Source organism: Liolophura sinensis, chromosome 8 (assembly GCF_032854445.1).
Source record: "Liolophura sinensis isolate JHLJ2023 chromosome 8, CUHK_Ljap_v2, whole genome shotgun sequence".
NCBI classification, from domain to species: domain Eukaryota; kingdom Metazoa; phylum Mollusca; class Polyplacophora; order Chitonida; family Chitonidae; genus Liolophura; species Liolophura sinensis.
In genome coordinates, this window is record NC_088302.1 from 32007773 (window position 1) to 32024492 (window position 16720).

The window sequence follows — 16720 nt, forward strand, 5'->3', positions numbered from 1 at the left end:
ACGAGTGTACACAATAACTCATGACGTCATTGATACTGGTTGTATCATTAAAGATATATTTCGCCCAGATGAATGTTTTATCAGATTGTAGCGTGTAATGGCCGAATAGTTACAGCATGGTCTTGCTGCGAAACTGTAAGTTACCGGTAATCGTGATTACGACTTATTTAGTCCTTTACTATACTTTAGAATGACATGGTGTGATAAGCACAACTTTTGCGATGTTATGAGCTCTTCGTCAGATCAGAAGACTTCGCTGTGGGTTTCCTCCAGAGCTCTGCACGGTTTCTTCCCGGAGCTCTGCCCGGTTTCCTCCCACCATTAATTGATAATGCTGGTCGCCGTGGTGTAAATATTCTTGAGTACAGCGTAAAACTACTCTCAAAGAAAAGAAAATAATTGATGGGTAGCTATATAGCTAGTTGTCAGATAGATAGGGAAGGAGCCACTGATGTAAAAACAAAGTTGCTGACGTTTTTCAGGTGTTCATTTTACAAACCTGACGTCACTCTGCCACTCGACAGCAGTCTCAACTTTACTAATCCCTTTGTACATGCAAACACGTGTATCTAATGCGAATGGTGTAATCACAAGCCTAGCCAAGTATAAACATTTGCACTGTAAGAACTGACGCACATGAGCACAACAATGCCATGGCCATATGCCATTGGGGGCCCGTGATGCTTTAACAGCGTTTTTAGTCACATCGTCCCATACCTTCACCTTCACCTTCACATGCTCACATGGTTTCCTGTCAAATCTACCACGCAAAAAGGTCTGAAGACCAGAGAATAAAGACTAGAATGACAGACTGGACAGGAATTTGAGATGGGTCAGTCACACATACATTATGAAATTAAGTGACCATCGTCAGTGGAAGCAACACATTAAAAAAAAAGCACATTTCAGATTATCCAGAAATATGCAAGTTTGGCCCAATATCCTGGACTGGGTTAAAAAAATTCAGTTGCTACAGGCCTTGAGTAACCCCGATCTCTCAGTTTCCTGTCACCCTACCCAGTCACAGTGACACTATACTGATGCTGCATGTAGGTTGACCAGTAAATTTGTAAGCCCTATCCCAGCCTGTTCACTGAGTGACAAGCAATAACATAAACAGCTAGATTTGATTTGATTTGATTTTGATTGGTGTTTTACGCCGTACTCAAGAATATTTCACTTATACGACGGCGGCCAGCATTATGGTGGGTGGAAACCCACGACCATCCGCATGTTGCTGGCAGACCTTCCCACGTACGGCCGGAGAGGAAGCCAACATGAGCTGGTCTTGAACTCACCGACTGAGCCACGGTGGCCCCTAAACAGCTAGATAACTGTGTCAACTTGTCAGTGCTCACATTCTCAGGGCTCCGGATTTATGTTAATTTAGGGGCATGCTGTGTGATAATTTTCATCCTTAATATGGGCACACCCAACATTTAAAGGCACAGGGTTGGTCATTTGAACATCATTAAATGGATTAACACAGTTGATCTCGTCATTAACTCATCATCTGTTAGGGATGGCTAATTTGGGTGCTATGCATAATTTGGCTCTTTATTGTCATGAAAAATGTGTAATCAAAAGCTTTGCATTCCTTACCCTTTGTGTTGATTCCAACCCTTGAGTATTTGTGGATGGTGTGATATGTGCAGAGATAGACAGACATTGGACTAGAGTTATCTCCCTTTATTGAGACCAAGTACCTATATGACCATGCAGAACACTTTTACATTGAAATCTAAAATTTAGATGGTAGACTCAAAGGTAGTAATTCTGTGTGACTGTCTTTTTCAGGCCAGGTACCTGGCATTGTGGAACTAGGTGCTGTGCAGTATCAAAGGCCAATTGCACAAAGCACAAGTTTTTTACTTTAGGTAATAAATTTCTACCTCAATATAATACATAGGTTATGGCCACAGAGATTCAAAGTTGTGTGCTTAAGTTCCTACATTACTAAATCACTTAAATCCTTGTCCCAAATTTTTGACAGAAGTTAGAAATGACTGTGTGTAGTTTTAGGTTTTGGCAGTGTGTAGTTTTAGGTTTGTGGCAGTGTGGAGTTTTAGGTTTGTGGCAGTGTGGAGTTTTAGGTTTGTGGCAGTGTGTAGTTTCAGGTTTGTGGCAGTGTGGAGTTTTAGGTTTGTGGCATTGTGGAGTTTTAGGTTTGTGGCAGTGTGTAGTTTTAGGTTTGTGGAAGTGTGTAGTTTTAGGTTTGTGGAAGTGTGCAGTTTAAGGTTTGTGGAAGTGTGCAGTTTTAGGTTTGTGGCAGTGTGGAGTTGTAGGTTTGTGGCAGTGTGGAGTTTTAGGTTTGTGGCAGTGTGCAGTTTAAGGTTTGTGGCAGTGTGCAGTTTTAGGTTTGTGGCAGTGTGCAGTTTTAGGTTTGTGGCAGTGTGCAGTTTAAGGTTTGTGGTAGTGTGCAGTTTAAGGTTTGTGGCAGTGTGCAATTTAAGGTTTGGGGCAGTGTGCAGTTTAAGGTTTGTGGCAGTTAGTTTTCAGTTTTAGGTCCCTGGAAGTGTGCAGTTTTAGGTGCCTGATGGTTTGTAGTAGGCACCTGACAGATGTGTAGGTTTAGGTCCCTAACAATGTGTAGGTTTAGGTCCTTGACAATGTGTAGGTTTAGGTCCTTGACAAATGTGTAGGTTTAGGTCCTTGACAATGTGTAGGTTTCTGTCCCTGACTAGGTGTAGGTTTCTGTCCCTGACAAATGTGTAGGTTTAGGTGTCTGACCATGTGTAGGTTTAGGTCCCTGACAAATGTGTAGGTTTAGGTCCCTGACAAATGTGTAGGTTTAGGTCCCTGACAATGTGTAGGTTAAGGTTCCTGACAAATGTGTAGGTTTAGGTCCCTGACAATGTGTAGGTTTACATCCCTGACAATGTGTAGGTTTATGTCCCTGACAATGTGTAGGTTTAGGTCCTTGACAATGTGTAGGTTTAGGTCCTTGACAAAGGTGTAGGTTTAGGTCCCTGACAATGTGTAGGTTTATGTCCCTGACAATGTGTAGGTTTAGGTCCCTGACAATGTGTAGGTTTATGTCCCTGACAAATGTGTAGATTTAGGTCCTTGACAATGTGTTGATTTAGGTCCTTGACAATGTGTAGGTTTAGGTCCCTGACAATGTGTAGGTTTAGGTCCTTGACAATGTGTAGGTTTAGGTCCTTGTGTAGGTTTAGGTCCTTGACAATGTGTAGGTTTAGGTCCTTGACAAAGGTGTAGGTTTAGGTCCCTGACAATGTGTAGGTTTAGGTCCCTGACAAATGTGTAGGTTTAGGTTCCTGACAATGTGTAGGTTTAGGTCCCTGACAATGTGTAGGTTTATGTCCCTGATAAATGTGTAGGTTTAGGTCCCTGACAAATGTGTAGGTTTAGGTCCTTGACAAATGTGAAGGTTTAGGTCCGTGACAATGTGTAGGTTTAGGTCCCTGATAAATGTGTAGGTTTACGTCCCTGACAATGTGTAGGTTTACGTCCCTGACAAATGTGTAGGTTTATGTCCCTGACAAATGTGTAGGTTTACGTCCCTGACAAATGTGTAAGTCTACGTCCCTGACAATGTGTAGGTTTAGGTCCTTGACAATGTGTAGGTTTAGGTCCCTGACAAATGTGTAGGTTTACATCCCTGACAATGTGTAGGTTTAGGTCCTTGACAAAGGTGTAGGTTTACGTCCCTGACAATGTGTAGGTTTAGGTCCCTGACAAATGTGTACGTTTATGTCCCTGACAATGTTTTAGGTGCCTGACTGTCCCTGACAAATGTGTAGGTTTAGGTCCTTGACAATGTGTAGATTTAGGTCCTTGACAAAGGTGTAGGTTTACGTCCCTGACAATGTGTAGGTTTATGCCCTTGACAAATGTGCAGGTTTATGTCCCTGACAATGTGTAGGTTTATGTCCTTGACAAATGTGTAGGTTTAGGTCCCTGACAATGTGTAGGTTTAGGTCCATGACAAATGTGTAGGTTTACGTTCTTGACAAATGTGTAGGTTTACGTCCCTGACAAATGTGTAGGTTTATGTCCCTGACAATGTGTAGGTTTAGGTCCCTGACAAATGTGTGGGTTTAGGTCCTTGACAATGTGTAGGTTTAGGTCCTTGACAAAGGTGTAGGTTTAGGTCCCTGACAATGTTAAGGTTTATGTCCTTGACAAAGGTGTAGGTTTACGTCCCTGACAATGTTAAGGTTTATGTCCTTGACAATGTGTAGGTTTAGGTCCCTGACAAATGTGCAGGTTTAGGTCCCTGACAATGTGTAGGTTTAGGTCCTTGACAATGTTTTAGGTGCCTGACTGTCCCTGACAAATGTGTAGGTTTAGGTCCTTGACAGTGTGTAGATTTAGGTCCTTGACAAAGGTGTAGGTTTACGTCCCTGACAATGTGTAGGTTTAGGTCCCTGACAAATGTGTAGGTTTAGGTCCTTGACAATGTGTAGGTTTAGGTCCCTGACAAATGTGTAGGTGTACGTCCCTGACAAATGTGTAGGTTTAGGTTCTTGACAAATGTGTAGGTTTAGGTCCCTGACAATATGTAGGTTTAGGTTCCTGACAAATGTATAGGTTTAGGTCCTTGACAATGTGTAGGTTTAGGTCCCTGACAAACGTGTAGGTTTAGGTCCTTGACAATGTGTAGGTTTAGGTCCTTGACAAATGTGTAGGTTTAGGTCCCTGACAAGTGTGTAGGTTTATGTCCCTGACAAATGTGTAGGTTTAGGTCCTTGACAATGTGTAGGTTTAGGTCCTTGACAAACGTGTAGGTTTACGTCCCTGACAAAGGTGTAGGTTTAGGTCCCTGACAAATGTGTAGGTTTACGTCCCTGACAGATGTGTAGTGAAAGACCATCATTTTGAAAGGAAATGCATGTATTATCATGATATAGATGAAATTCATGCAGTGTGTGGTCAGTCCTCATGGTCATGTCATCTTTTAGCAACTATAAGATTAATAAATCTATTGTCTCTTGTAGGTCTGTGTCTGGCTCGTAGTCTGACGGAATGTTTGCCCTCCAGGTAAGTTTGGAAGCCATTAACATTGTCAACTTTGTTATCCATTCCTCATTTATTTTCAACTTAAAGACGGTATTTTAAACAGAATACAATAAACGATTTTCTGTGTTGCATGAGCATTGTTTTTAGAGTTTATGTTACCATGGTAATTTGCCCCATTTCATTTTCATTATATATGACTTCTTTCCTTGGGTTATGAATCAGTGTCTTTGAAGTCTGTAGAACATGCTATTTTACTTTATCATTCAAGGTACATGCATTGTAATAATGGGAAAATTTGGTAAACCTCGGAAAGAGATTCTATTGATGTTTTTGTTTTCTTTCATCTCATGGCTAGGAACAAATCTGAAGCAGATAAATATTTGAAAAATAAAATGCTTTCAAAGATATTGATGAATTGTATTGTTACCGTGGGAACCAGACGTTCTAAGTGAACAGTGACAGGATCCTAAGGGATTGAGTTCAACACTTTGAAGTTCTAAGCTAAAATCATAATTCATACCAGCCGTCCTATTAATTAGATGAGCGCTGAAATCAATTTCTGGAAGAAGGCTTAGTTTGTAATCTGTCTTTGTAGAATCAGTTCCTGCTCCACCCAGCCTTAAAGAAAAGATATACTTTGGAACAGTATAAAGCAGTTTTCAAGCAAAAAAGCAAAGTAACAAAGAAAGTGAATCAACTGATTTCAAAAGCCTTTGAAGGATAGAAGTCGGGCTCTGTTGAATCTATGTAGAATTTGTTAGTGCTGTTCTAGTCAAAACCAAGCATGTGTATTCTTCTCATAGTATTCGGATTTTCTGTTGTATTATATTTGTCTGGCAGGTCATGGCCATACGGCTAAGATACTTGTCATTTAATCATCTGCCTTGGTCAGGGAATTTGTAGATACCCCTACTCTCAGTATTTGTGAGGTCTGGGTAACTGTATGGTCGGCATCGCTCGTGTGGCCATTTGTTGAAGACCGTGTGTCTTCCATCAATATGGGTGCATATTTTAATGCCAAGTGGAAAAGTTTCTCATTAGCTTACCAAAGGTTGGCTGTTTTCTGCCATCCGTAAAATTGACGACCATTGTATGATAATAAGTGGAAAAGTCTTGAGGATGGCAGTAAGAAACAATCAATTAAATAAATGAATTAAAGCTGTTATCCAACAGCATTGCCTGGGTCCATGCAGTACTGGTATTTTTTTCTGGTAGCCTGAAGTCTAGAGAGATCATGATAACGGAAAAGAGAAGGTGGAGCAAAAGGTGGTAGGAATTAACCAGATTTGAGCTGGAGACTGTTAGAATGTGCACTAGGGAAGAGTTGCTGCAGTGAAATCACCGGTCCCAGTGGCTCCATTGGTAGAGCGTCTGCTTCGGGGGCAGTAAATCCAGGGTCAATTCTGGGTCGGGTCACACCAAAGACTTTAAAAATGGAAGTTGTGGCTTCCTCACTTGGTGTTCAGCATTAAGGAGAAAGGCAGTGACTGGTTGACCCATACCGGCATAATGGCTCGGGCGGGGCGGCTTACTTGCCTTCGGTAAGTCGTCTCAGTGAAGCGGCACTAGACAAAAGAGCGGTGGAAATCCGTCCTGCGACAAGGAGGCACATTACATGCACTCTAAGGACCCCTTCGTCGTCATATGACTGAAACATTGTTAAGTACAACGTTAAACCCTAAGCACTCTCTCCCTACAGTGAATTCATGTCTTTTTAATATGAGAGTTAGTTGCCTGTGTGCTCAAGAGGCTAGTATGCTTGTGCAGCACAGTGACTCAGAAGACTCTCACCAATGCTGTCACCGTGAGTTCAAGTACAGCTCATGCTGGCTTTCTCTCCTGTCCTACAGCAACCTGCGGATGGTCATGTGTTTCCCCCAGGCACTGCCCAGTTTCCTCCCACCATAGTGCTGGCCGCTGTTGTCTCTCCAAAATTCCAGCCTAAATAGCACAGTTGGTAAAGCGTCTGTTTCAGGAGCGGTAGATCCAGGGTACATCCTGGGTCGAGTCAAAAATAAGACCTTAAAAAAGGAAGTTGCAATTTCCTCACTTGGTGTTCAGCTTGAAGTTGAATAGTTCAACGACTGGTTGACCCGTATCAGTATAATGGCTTGGGCAGGGCGCCTTACTTGCCTTCGGTAAGTCGTCTCAGTGAAGCAGCACTAGATAAAAGAGCGGTGGAAATCCGCCCTGCAACAAGGAGGCACATTATATGCAGTCTAAGGATTCCTTCGTCGTCATATGACTGAAAAATTGTTAAGAACGACGTTAAACCTCAAGCACTCACTCACTCTCTCTCTCTCTCGTAAACCATCATGCTTTATCTCAGAGACTTAAAATTTTGATACGGCTCATAAAGGTTTGAACAATCACAGGGTCCTAGAAAGTTTGAATTTTGTTACAAGGTTTTCAAGACATAAAATCGGGTTTTTGTATGTTAAATATCATATTGCACTATGCTTGAAATGGATCTATAAGAAAAGGTATCCAATGGTATCATTTAATCTCCTTATGGTGGTGTGTACTTACAGTTGGAACTCTTTTGCCGTCAAAGGTAAAAACAGTCCTACTGTGTCATGTGACTTGTTAAAAGTGTTAGGCAACCTTTGTTGACATTAATTTATTGATCACCTGTCTGACTCTGTCACAGAGGCACAAATGACAGCTCGTTTCCTTAGGAACTTCTCAAGTTCACAAATCACCTCAATTTTCTCCACCATTCGTCTAGTTCAAGTTACTTTTTATGACTCTTTTTTTGGGGGTGCCCATGTTATAGTAGATGTAATCAAAAGTAGTTGCCTAACATTTTTGACAGGTCACATGATACAGTTGGACTTTTTCTATCTTTATGAGAGAAGAGTTTGAACTCAAAACTCTAAATTCTGAAGTGGGCTTTGTTGACCATACGATCAGAGTTTAGGAACTCTGATGTCACAAAAAGTTTTTTCAATCACGACACTGAATGTTGGAATAAATCTTTTTGCCAAGAGTTAAAGATTAGTGAAATAATGATCCGAAAAATGCTCCCTTCTGGTGAACATCATAAAAAAACGGTGATGTGACATCAGAGTGCCTAGATACCATCAGTATGGTTCACACAGCCCACCACAATATTCAAATATTGAATGCCTTTCAAGACTCTTAAAAAAATCTGAAAAGATAAATGAAAGTATTTTTAAGCATAGTTTTCAGTTGTCTGTATAATGGACATTACTTCATATTTTAGCTTTCTTTTACTGTTATTGTTGTAACGGTTGAACTTGTAGAAAATCACTGGAACCCTCTTTAAGGATAGTGGTGGGTGCCCGGATTTCACACATCTACAGCATTGCCAGCCCAAAAACTCGACAAAGTCCCCAAAAAATGGACCAAATACAATGAGGTGGTTTACCCCCACAAGAAGCCGGAGAACCAAAGAGACAGCGGTAAGCCATACAGAAACGATCAAAGCACAACAGGGAGTTTCCAATTCGAACTCTTTTATTGCTAAAGGTCCAAAAAGTTTTAACTGTTTTTATGTGATTTGTCAAAAATATATAAGGTAACTGTTTACAATCTCACTTACGATAACATAGGTACCTGAAAAAGTTTCACGAAAAGTAATTTGGGGTAGATCAATGATAGATAAAATTGAAGAGCTGTCAGAATGATTGTGAACTTCCTAAAGGAAAGAGTGTCATTTGTACCTCCTAAAGGAAAGAGTGTCATTTGTACCTCCTAAAGGAAAGAGTGTCATTTGTTCCTCCTAAAGGAAAGAGTGTCATTTGTACCTCCTAAAGGAAAGAGTGTCATTTGTACCTCCTAAAGGAAAGAGCGTCATTTGTACCTCCTAAAGGAAAGAGTGTCATTTGTACCTCCTAAAGGAAAGAGTGGTCATTTGTTCCTCGGGAGCATGGTGACATAGGTGATCCGTGAATTTTATGTCAACAAAGTTTGCCCGGATTGTTCGCACGTCATATGATATTACAATAGGACCGTGTTTACCTTTCACAACATCGGGGTCGAAATCAGACTTCCCTGTTGATGTGGGACAGATCATTGCTAATTTCACATAGCTTTTGTAAAACAGTTTGCTTGTACCTGTAAATGACAGCATCATGGGCTACGATAACATTTTCAGAAAAAAAGGTATTTTTTTAGTTTTTGTGAAAGGGAGCACGGACTATGATCAGCTCTCAAACATTGTGTGCTTCTATGCCATCGTTACATGCATGTATTAAGTGGAAAACCGTCGCCCCTTGGGCACGTCACTAACTGTGACTGACAGAAAGATTGCATCTTCACTAAACAATGAAGATGGATTGAACAACCCCATTAGTGTGATATTGACTTCTGATGGCAGGAAGATCGCACGAACAATGAGTGATATCCAACTCCATTAGCCCGATTAGTAAAATATTGGAAATGTCTCTTGTGATAGTAAAGTGTTTGAAACACTCAGTATGGTTTGCAGTAACCCTGTTTGTCAAGTTAAAAATAGCCATCCTTTTGTGGCTGACTTCAGTGTGTTTGAGCTGTGTATTTTGTGAAATGCTTGTCTTTCATGCTAACACAAGGCCTTAGGTTTAAAATGTTACCCTTTTTTATTGTTACCCTCTCTGTATTTTGGCTTTAAAGATATGAGAGCTTTGATACAGAATGAATTAATCCCTGTAGAACAACAAAGAACTGAACTAAATAAATCCTTTGAAGCCAAATGACTTTATGAAAATGTCAAAGGATTTAAGATTTGCTTATGGCTATTAGTGGTTTAGCAAATGTACTTTCTGAGCCGTATCTAGAAAAAAAAAATTAAAATTTTAATCCCAAACTTTAAAGGTAGCATTTTAACAGTGCTAAAAGACATTTTATTAAAATCGTATTTCTATAATGATGTTTTCAGTTTAAGCCTATTAATGAAAGAAATTCATATGAAAACCAAACTTTTGTCGGTGAACCATCATATATTTTTGTTAAACTATTGCTACTTTTGGTACAGATGGATCAGTCTGGGCACGTATGCCAACTATTTGGGTGCCCAGACAGTTTTCAGAAACTTAAATGGCTGTAGATACATGGCTCAAAGTTCATCCAGTGTCAGTGGGCCTGCTTGAGCCTTCTGCTTTAATGGCTGCAGACATTTGATAACATAAAAGCAGCTGGTAATGGATTTACTCCACAATTTGTATCATTCTTCATCTTTTTTGTTTTGTTGGAGAAGTTTACAATGGAATAAAAAACAAAACATTAAGTGGAGAGGGATATTAGTGCAAAAGTTGATTATCCTTCAGTTTACATTTTTAGCTCGCCTGTACGAAGTCTTTAAAGGACAGGTATTGTGAGAAGGGGATATTGGCAGTGGTGATGGCAGTGATGGTTGCAGTGGCTGTGTCAGTGTGTCCAGTTTGGTTACAATTTTTGGCAAATTATAGGGTTGCAGTGGCCACCCAGAGTACAAAGATAGCCAGTTGTCCGTAGAGATTTGCATATCGAAGTTTTTTACCTCATAGCTGAACATTCCTGAGCCATTCACAGGGTTGCAGTTGCCACCCATGGTATATGGTTTACCAAATGCAGTTGGCGGATTTGCATATCAAAGACCTGTGTGGTACAGTTGTGCATGAACTCCCCCACAGTGTTGTTGACCACACTGGCAACAGGTATTATCTGAATGTGTTGTTATTCTCATGTGAAAATCTATGCTGTAATATGCATGTACATGTATATAAATGTGAAAAGTCATGGGGCTTTTATTGAAATGAAAGTCTCTAATTCTTCTGCCAGTTTTTATGAATTTTTTATTTGATAGTTTGTTTTGTACCCAGTAAGTTCAGAGTGTGACCACAGATTAGGTACAGTCATGACAGTAGTTGAGAAATCAGTGAAACACCATGTAAATGGAACTGACCTTCTCATGATGCAAAGGGGTATATAGGCATATGTTAGCTTGAGTGGACAGCTGAAGAGTCTGTTGTTACATGGGCGATGGTTGGAAGTCATGTACCAATATAGCATCGTGGGTCATTCTATTATATAGTCACACTGTAGGTGTGAAGGTGTCACCTGGCCCATCATTTTGATATCTGGTTGCCATGGCAATAAGACAAGATTCATTACCCAAATTAGGCTGTGCCAGCAGCCCAAATCAATTATTAACATTCAATTAGGAAACTATTGTCAGCTCTCCCGAGACAAATTTCAGTTAATTGACAGTTGGTTGCCATAGTTATTTTCATTCATGATCCAATCTGAGTGACACTGTCATCAGACGAGCCATGAGGTCCCCAGTGACAAAAAAATCATTCCTGTAAAGCTTCAGCAACTCTTCTTCTAGTGCATTCTATACAATTACTTTTATTCATGTATAGTTATAGAGGGTCTTTGAGTTTTTCCCCTTCAAATAAATGTTTCATTCCTTTAAAGATTATGTGCCGTTTTTTAGTCATTTTTGCCAAAGTTGTGGTAAGCAGACCTCTCTTGTTATTGTATAAGATTGTGGAAGTTTTGTTTGTGAAAATAGTTGTTTCAGTATTTTTAATATAAATGTTTACAATTACCCAATGTAATGTTTGTGGAGAAAATGTCTGTTACATACCGTTCCTTATCTTTAGAATGTTACAACGTCATTGATAGTGCAGCTGCCCGTCATTTCATATTTCAAAAATCTAGCATTTTTCACTGTTGTTGAAGTTGAGATGAATGAGCCTTGGCCAGTTCAAATGCCATGGTGTTCTAAAAGACAAAGGGAACAGGCCATGGGATTTTGATCACATCATATACTGTCCACATTGTGCTGTTGATTTTTTGGCCAAAAATAAGCAACAAATTGTTTTTTTGTTTTGTTTTACAAGTGTATAAATTGTGGAAAAATGTAACAAAATTATTATCATGTACATTGTATGTTGCTCTGATAACTTTGTTTCAAGTGAAACACAAAGCAGTTCACCCTCAATCCCAACTCAACAGACATCTGTGTGGGGGCAGATCTTAGCCATAGCATTTATATATTCCGTTTGAACCGCCCCACACTCCGTGTGTGAGTTAAGTCCTAGCCTTAATGTTTGCATTGAAGTTCCCATGAAAATCATTTGCTATCTACGCACAGGTATATTATTGTAAACAAATAGAACTCGCTGTATAGATGAATCACATCATGTTAGGAAAGTTGGTCATTTGTTTGCCAAAGGCTTCTGGTTTTCTCCAGACACTCCAGCTTCTTTAACCAAGGATACAATCGTATAAAAGAAATATTTTTCATCACAAATGATGTCTGTTAAGATTTCTCTCCTGTGATAAACAGATATAATATTGTAAACATGAACAAGGTGGTATATTTTTACTCATACACATGTGATACATATCTTGATATGTTGATTTTAGAGTGACATCATAGCTCTGCATATAAATAAAAATTTTGTTTCGGTGTCGTTGCAGGAAGTGTGTCATATGAGAACAAAGATAAAGTACAGTCCAGACAAAATGTGGTATATCGCAGCAATGGTAAGAACCGGACAAAATGTGATATACTGTATTTCAGCAGTGGTAATGAGGCAGACAAGGTGTGGTATACTGTATTTTAGCAATGTAATGAGCCAGACAAGGTGTGGTAGAAGAACCGTACAAAATGTGGTATATATCAGCAATTTTATGAGACAGACAAAATGTTGTCCATATCAGCAATGTTAAGAGCCAGACAGAATGTGGCCCCCATATCAGCAATGTTATGAAACAGACAAAATGTTGTCAATATCAGCAGTGTTAAGACCCAGACAAAATGTGGTATATATCAGCACTGTGAAGAGCCAGACAAAAGGTTGGATATATCAGCAATGTGAAGAGCCAGACAAAAGGTTGGGTATATCAGCAATGTTAAGAGGCAGACAAAAGGTTGGGTATATCAGCAATGTTAAAAGGCAAACAAAATGTTGCATTATCAGCAATATTAAGAACCAGACAAAATTGGGTATTTTTGTTGAAAGGTCATGACAGTACAATACATGCTAATTTTTCATGCTGTTTTCCCTTTTTTAAATAGTATAGCATGTTCAGAAAATGTCTGACTTCAACTTTAGAGATGTCTGTATGTTTTTCCCTTTCACTTGTTAGATTAGAGGAATGTCAATAGATGAAGCCATCAAACAAGTGTCGTTCTACAAGAGGAAGGGATCGGCTGTGGTCAGAGAGGTAATTGATGTAGTATCATTCCTCAAGTACTTTGATAGCAGAATTTTCAGAATAAGTTGAGGTATATGATTAAGCAAATTTGAGGCAATTCCAAGAAATTTAAAATGAAGTTGTTTTTTTTTCCATGAGTATATGCAAATCAGTAGCTCCTTGGGTTGAAGTCAGAGCAAGGTAATGTAATCCAGGATCTTTGTTTGAAGATTTTTACCTTTTTAATGCCTTTATCAAATAATCCACTTCAGTGCTGCAAAGAAAAAACATGTGCTGTAGTAACATACAGGGAATCAGTATGATTGACTTTGTAGGAAAAATTGTCAGTTTCTGTATTATCATATTCATCAGAAGGTTCTCTATAGAGCTGTGTTTATTTCTTTATTGTAGGTTTTAGAAGAAGCTCAGGAAATTGCAGTCAGAGATCATAATGTGGAATTCAAATCAAATCTCTGGGTTGGTAAGTGTGTCTTACAGAATACATGTATGAAGTATTGATTATCCTCAAAACTGTTCGTAATATCCTTGAGTACAGCAGAAAACACTAATCTAATAAATCAGTAAATCAAAACTGTTGTAGATTTCTGGTCAGCCATATTTGTACCATCTGAAGATATTGTATTCTTAAATTTGCTTTTATGAATGGAACATGGACGAAAAAAAAAACAACAAACCAGACTTTTTGAGGCTGTTTCTGTTCAAGGTTTTCTGTGGGTTACATCAGTATGATTTATGAAATACAAGCTCTTTGCTGATTCAGCTTTATGTCAGTTGGTGAAGGTTCACTTCAAGAAAAATTTTTCTTTTGTGCTGTTCTTCGTGACTTATTGGATAACAAAATATTTCAAAAATCTTTTAAAAAGCTGTATGCGAAAGTATTGGTCAGAGACACAGAAATAATTTCCAGTGGTTTCACCACTAGTAGTGATGATCAAATCAAGCGTAATTGTTGGCTTTCTTTTCCAGTACGCAGGCACTGCAGTAGCTTACACTCACTGCAGGCCCCAGTATCAAAAAGTTGTCTTAGACTCAAACCAGACACCCTAATTCCTCAACCTTTTCGCAAATAAAAGAGCAGCTTTCAGTGCAAATTATGCCTGTTTTTAAGTTGATTTTGTTGACAGAAGCAAAACTAATTTCAGGGCTTCACAAAAAGTAAAATTTTTTTTTTAGTCTACAAAAGAATGATGCCTTGATACTAAGTTGAGATGTTACCACTGAACTTTGAACTTAAACAATAATTTAACAGTTTTTTGTTGTGATGATGTAATGTAACTCTAAGTATTAAAATAAAAATCCTTATTTGAGATGAGTCACTATTTTAGCACAGTAAACTGATAGTGCTGGTGCCTGAGGAATTAAAGCTGACCCACATACTCAGCTCATAACCCCACGTGGCAATATTGATCAGTCCCTATTCATGTAAAAGAAATATTCTTGTAAATGGCAATGAACAATCAGTCATTCAATCAATCAGTGGATCAATCTTTTCTCACAGAGAGCTCATTCAGTGGAAAATCTATCGTCATCAAAGGTTTGCGAAAACACAGAGGCCCTAGGTACGGAACCATCCATTATCGGTACTGTAATTACTTTGTGCGACTGCGAGAAGGCACCCCACCCAAACACTACTACCCTCCACCCCTGACGGGCTATGAACAGATGGAAGAGTACCTCAAAGAACAGAGAGCTAGGCGCATCCTCTACTCACTCTGATTGGCCAGTTGGTTGATGATGACAGTGGTGGTTTTCTAGTTAAGTACGCCCGTGACAAGCCATCGGCGTATTGGTACCTGAAGTGATGTATGTCTATGACATGAGTGGATACAGTATCTGTAGAAACGTTGCTTCTGTTGACAGTGAAAACAGACGATCATTTCCTTTGTGGAGTTTGTGCCTGATGGTGTTGTCTTCCAGTGCTAATGTGTAGCTGTTTTCATGCTACCTTGAAAGTCAATTTAATGGAATGTCACTGCAATGGGGGAATGTTTAAGACTTCAAAATTAGCGTTAAATTTTGATTTAATGCTTGGTATAATGGAATACATGTAGGCCAGCCACTCAGCCAGTCATTGTATACAAAGTACATTGTATTTCATTGGGGTGTCATGCCTGGTGTTCACAGCACACTGTTATAGTGACCCAGCTCTAAATGTACCAGAGTGTTGGCATTTGAACTGGCTTGCTACATGTCACACGTATAGTGCTGATATAATATGACTATTCCAACAAAGTATGAAACCTACGCAAAACCCAAACCAAACACGATCGTGCATCAAACATTGTATGGGAGTTTCTTTTACATAGATTAGTATATGTTGATGAAATGTTGCTAAAAAAAATTTTGTGGAATGTAAGTGTGAATTGTTTGTACAGGAGTATCTTGAAAATAGCAGTCAAGGTCATGAATCATGGCAGAGGTCAAAACTACTGCAATCTTCATCAGCTTATTGGTATACTCGGTACTGTGTTTCATGGTCAGACCTTCACCCTGCTAAATCTGTCAAGATCTCAGTTTGAAAATTTTGCCCTCAAAAGGGGGCATCAAAATTTTTAGAATGAAAATGAATGAAGCGATGTAATTCCCGAAATTGAAAAATAAATCACATGTTCAAACAAAAATTTTTACTTTAAGGTGTTGTATACACATTTTCCATATCATCACAAATATATTTCGCATCACCATGGATAAATTTTCTATTCCTATCAAATAAATACTAAGGAAATCCGCAGTTCATGAAATTCTTGAAAGTACTTTAATTGTGTTAAAAGATTTCCAAGTCGTTGGAATGGTGATATATTTTGTGATCGTGAAAAGTCCTAGATATTGCATTACTGGTTTTCTCATACATGCATTATCATATTGCATTATGTTCAATATGGAAAGGTACATAAGTTACCAAAATAGTATCCATTACTCTCAACCTAAAGGCTTTTCCTCAGACTGAATTGTCTTTGAAATTGCTGGAAAACTCGGGAGATTGGATCGTTAAAAGTCCTTGAAAAATGAAAAAAGTGAATGTACATATATATATGAAGATGCAGTTTCTTCGAAACATACAGAATCTGTACGCCAAGCATATTCAGTTGAGTAGAAGTACTCAGTGGGATGGGATGAGATCCTTGAAAAGGATGATACAAGCGAAGCACCATCTGCATTTCGCTTATTACTTACAAACATTTACGATGAGCATTTTCCAGTTGCACCCTTTCGCTCACTAGAACACAGAATAAAAAAAAAACATGGATTGCCCGTGGCATTATTCGTTCCATATCTGCCAAAAAATAACCTTTATCATGAACGACTACTTCATCCCGATAAAAGAAATCACCATGGAACTTTCAGAAACAAACTTAATAAATTAATATCAAGATCAAGGAAAGAATACTATGAGTGTAAAAGGCAAGTAACGACAAAAAAAAACGTGAAAAGTTTGGAACAAACTCATAAAACGAAATAAACAACAAAATTGTTAAGTGACATAACAAATTTTACTGATGAACGCAACGACCTCTTAGATGATCAATACATAGCGAATAACTTACACAAATATTTCAGCACTGCATCAGATCTAAAACAAACT

General features: G+C 38.9%; 1 protein-coding gene across 1 annotated transcript; it reads left to right on the plus strand.

The window, feature by feature from the left end:
- Positions 1 to 102: 102 nt before the first annotated feature.
- LOC135473170 (large ribosomal subunit protein uL22m-like) lies at positions 103 to 15735 on the plus strand. The gene is made up of 6 exons (XM_064753012.1): positions 103 to 135; positions 4962 to 5004; positions 12397 to 12462; positions 13069 to 13146; positions 13528 to 13597; positions 14636 to 15735. The coding sequence occupies exons 2-6, from the start codon at positions 4990 to 4992 to the stop codon at positions 14851 to 14853; spliced, it is 447 nt and encodes a 148-aa protein (XP_064609082.1). The 5' UTR covers positions 103 to 135; positions 4962 to 4989; the 3' UTR covers positions 14854 to 15735.
- The last annotated feature ends 985 nt before the right edge of the window (positions 15736 to 16720 follow it).

Coding starts and splice junctions, on each gene's coding strand:
- LOC135473170 (XM_064753012.1), top strand. Junction 12,463..13,068: donor TGTGGTATATCGCAGCAATG/GTAAGAACCGGA, acceptor TTCACTTGTTAG/ATTAGAGGAATGTCAATAGA. Junction 13,598..14,635: donor CAAATCAAATCTCTGGGTTG/GTAAGTGTGTCT, acceptor CTTTTCTCACAG/AGAGCTCATTCAGTGGAAAA.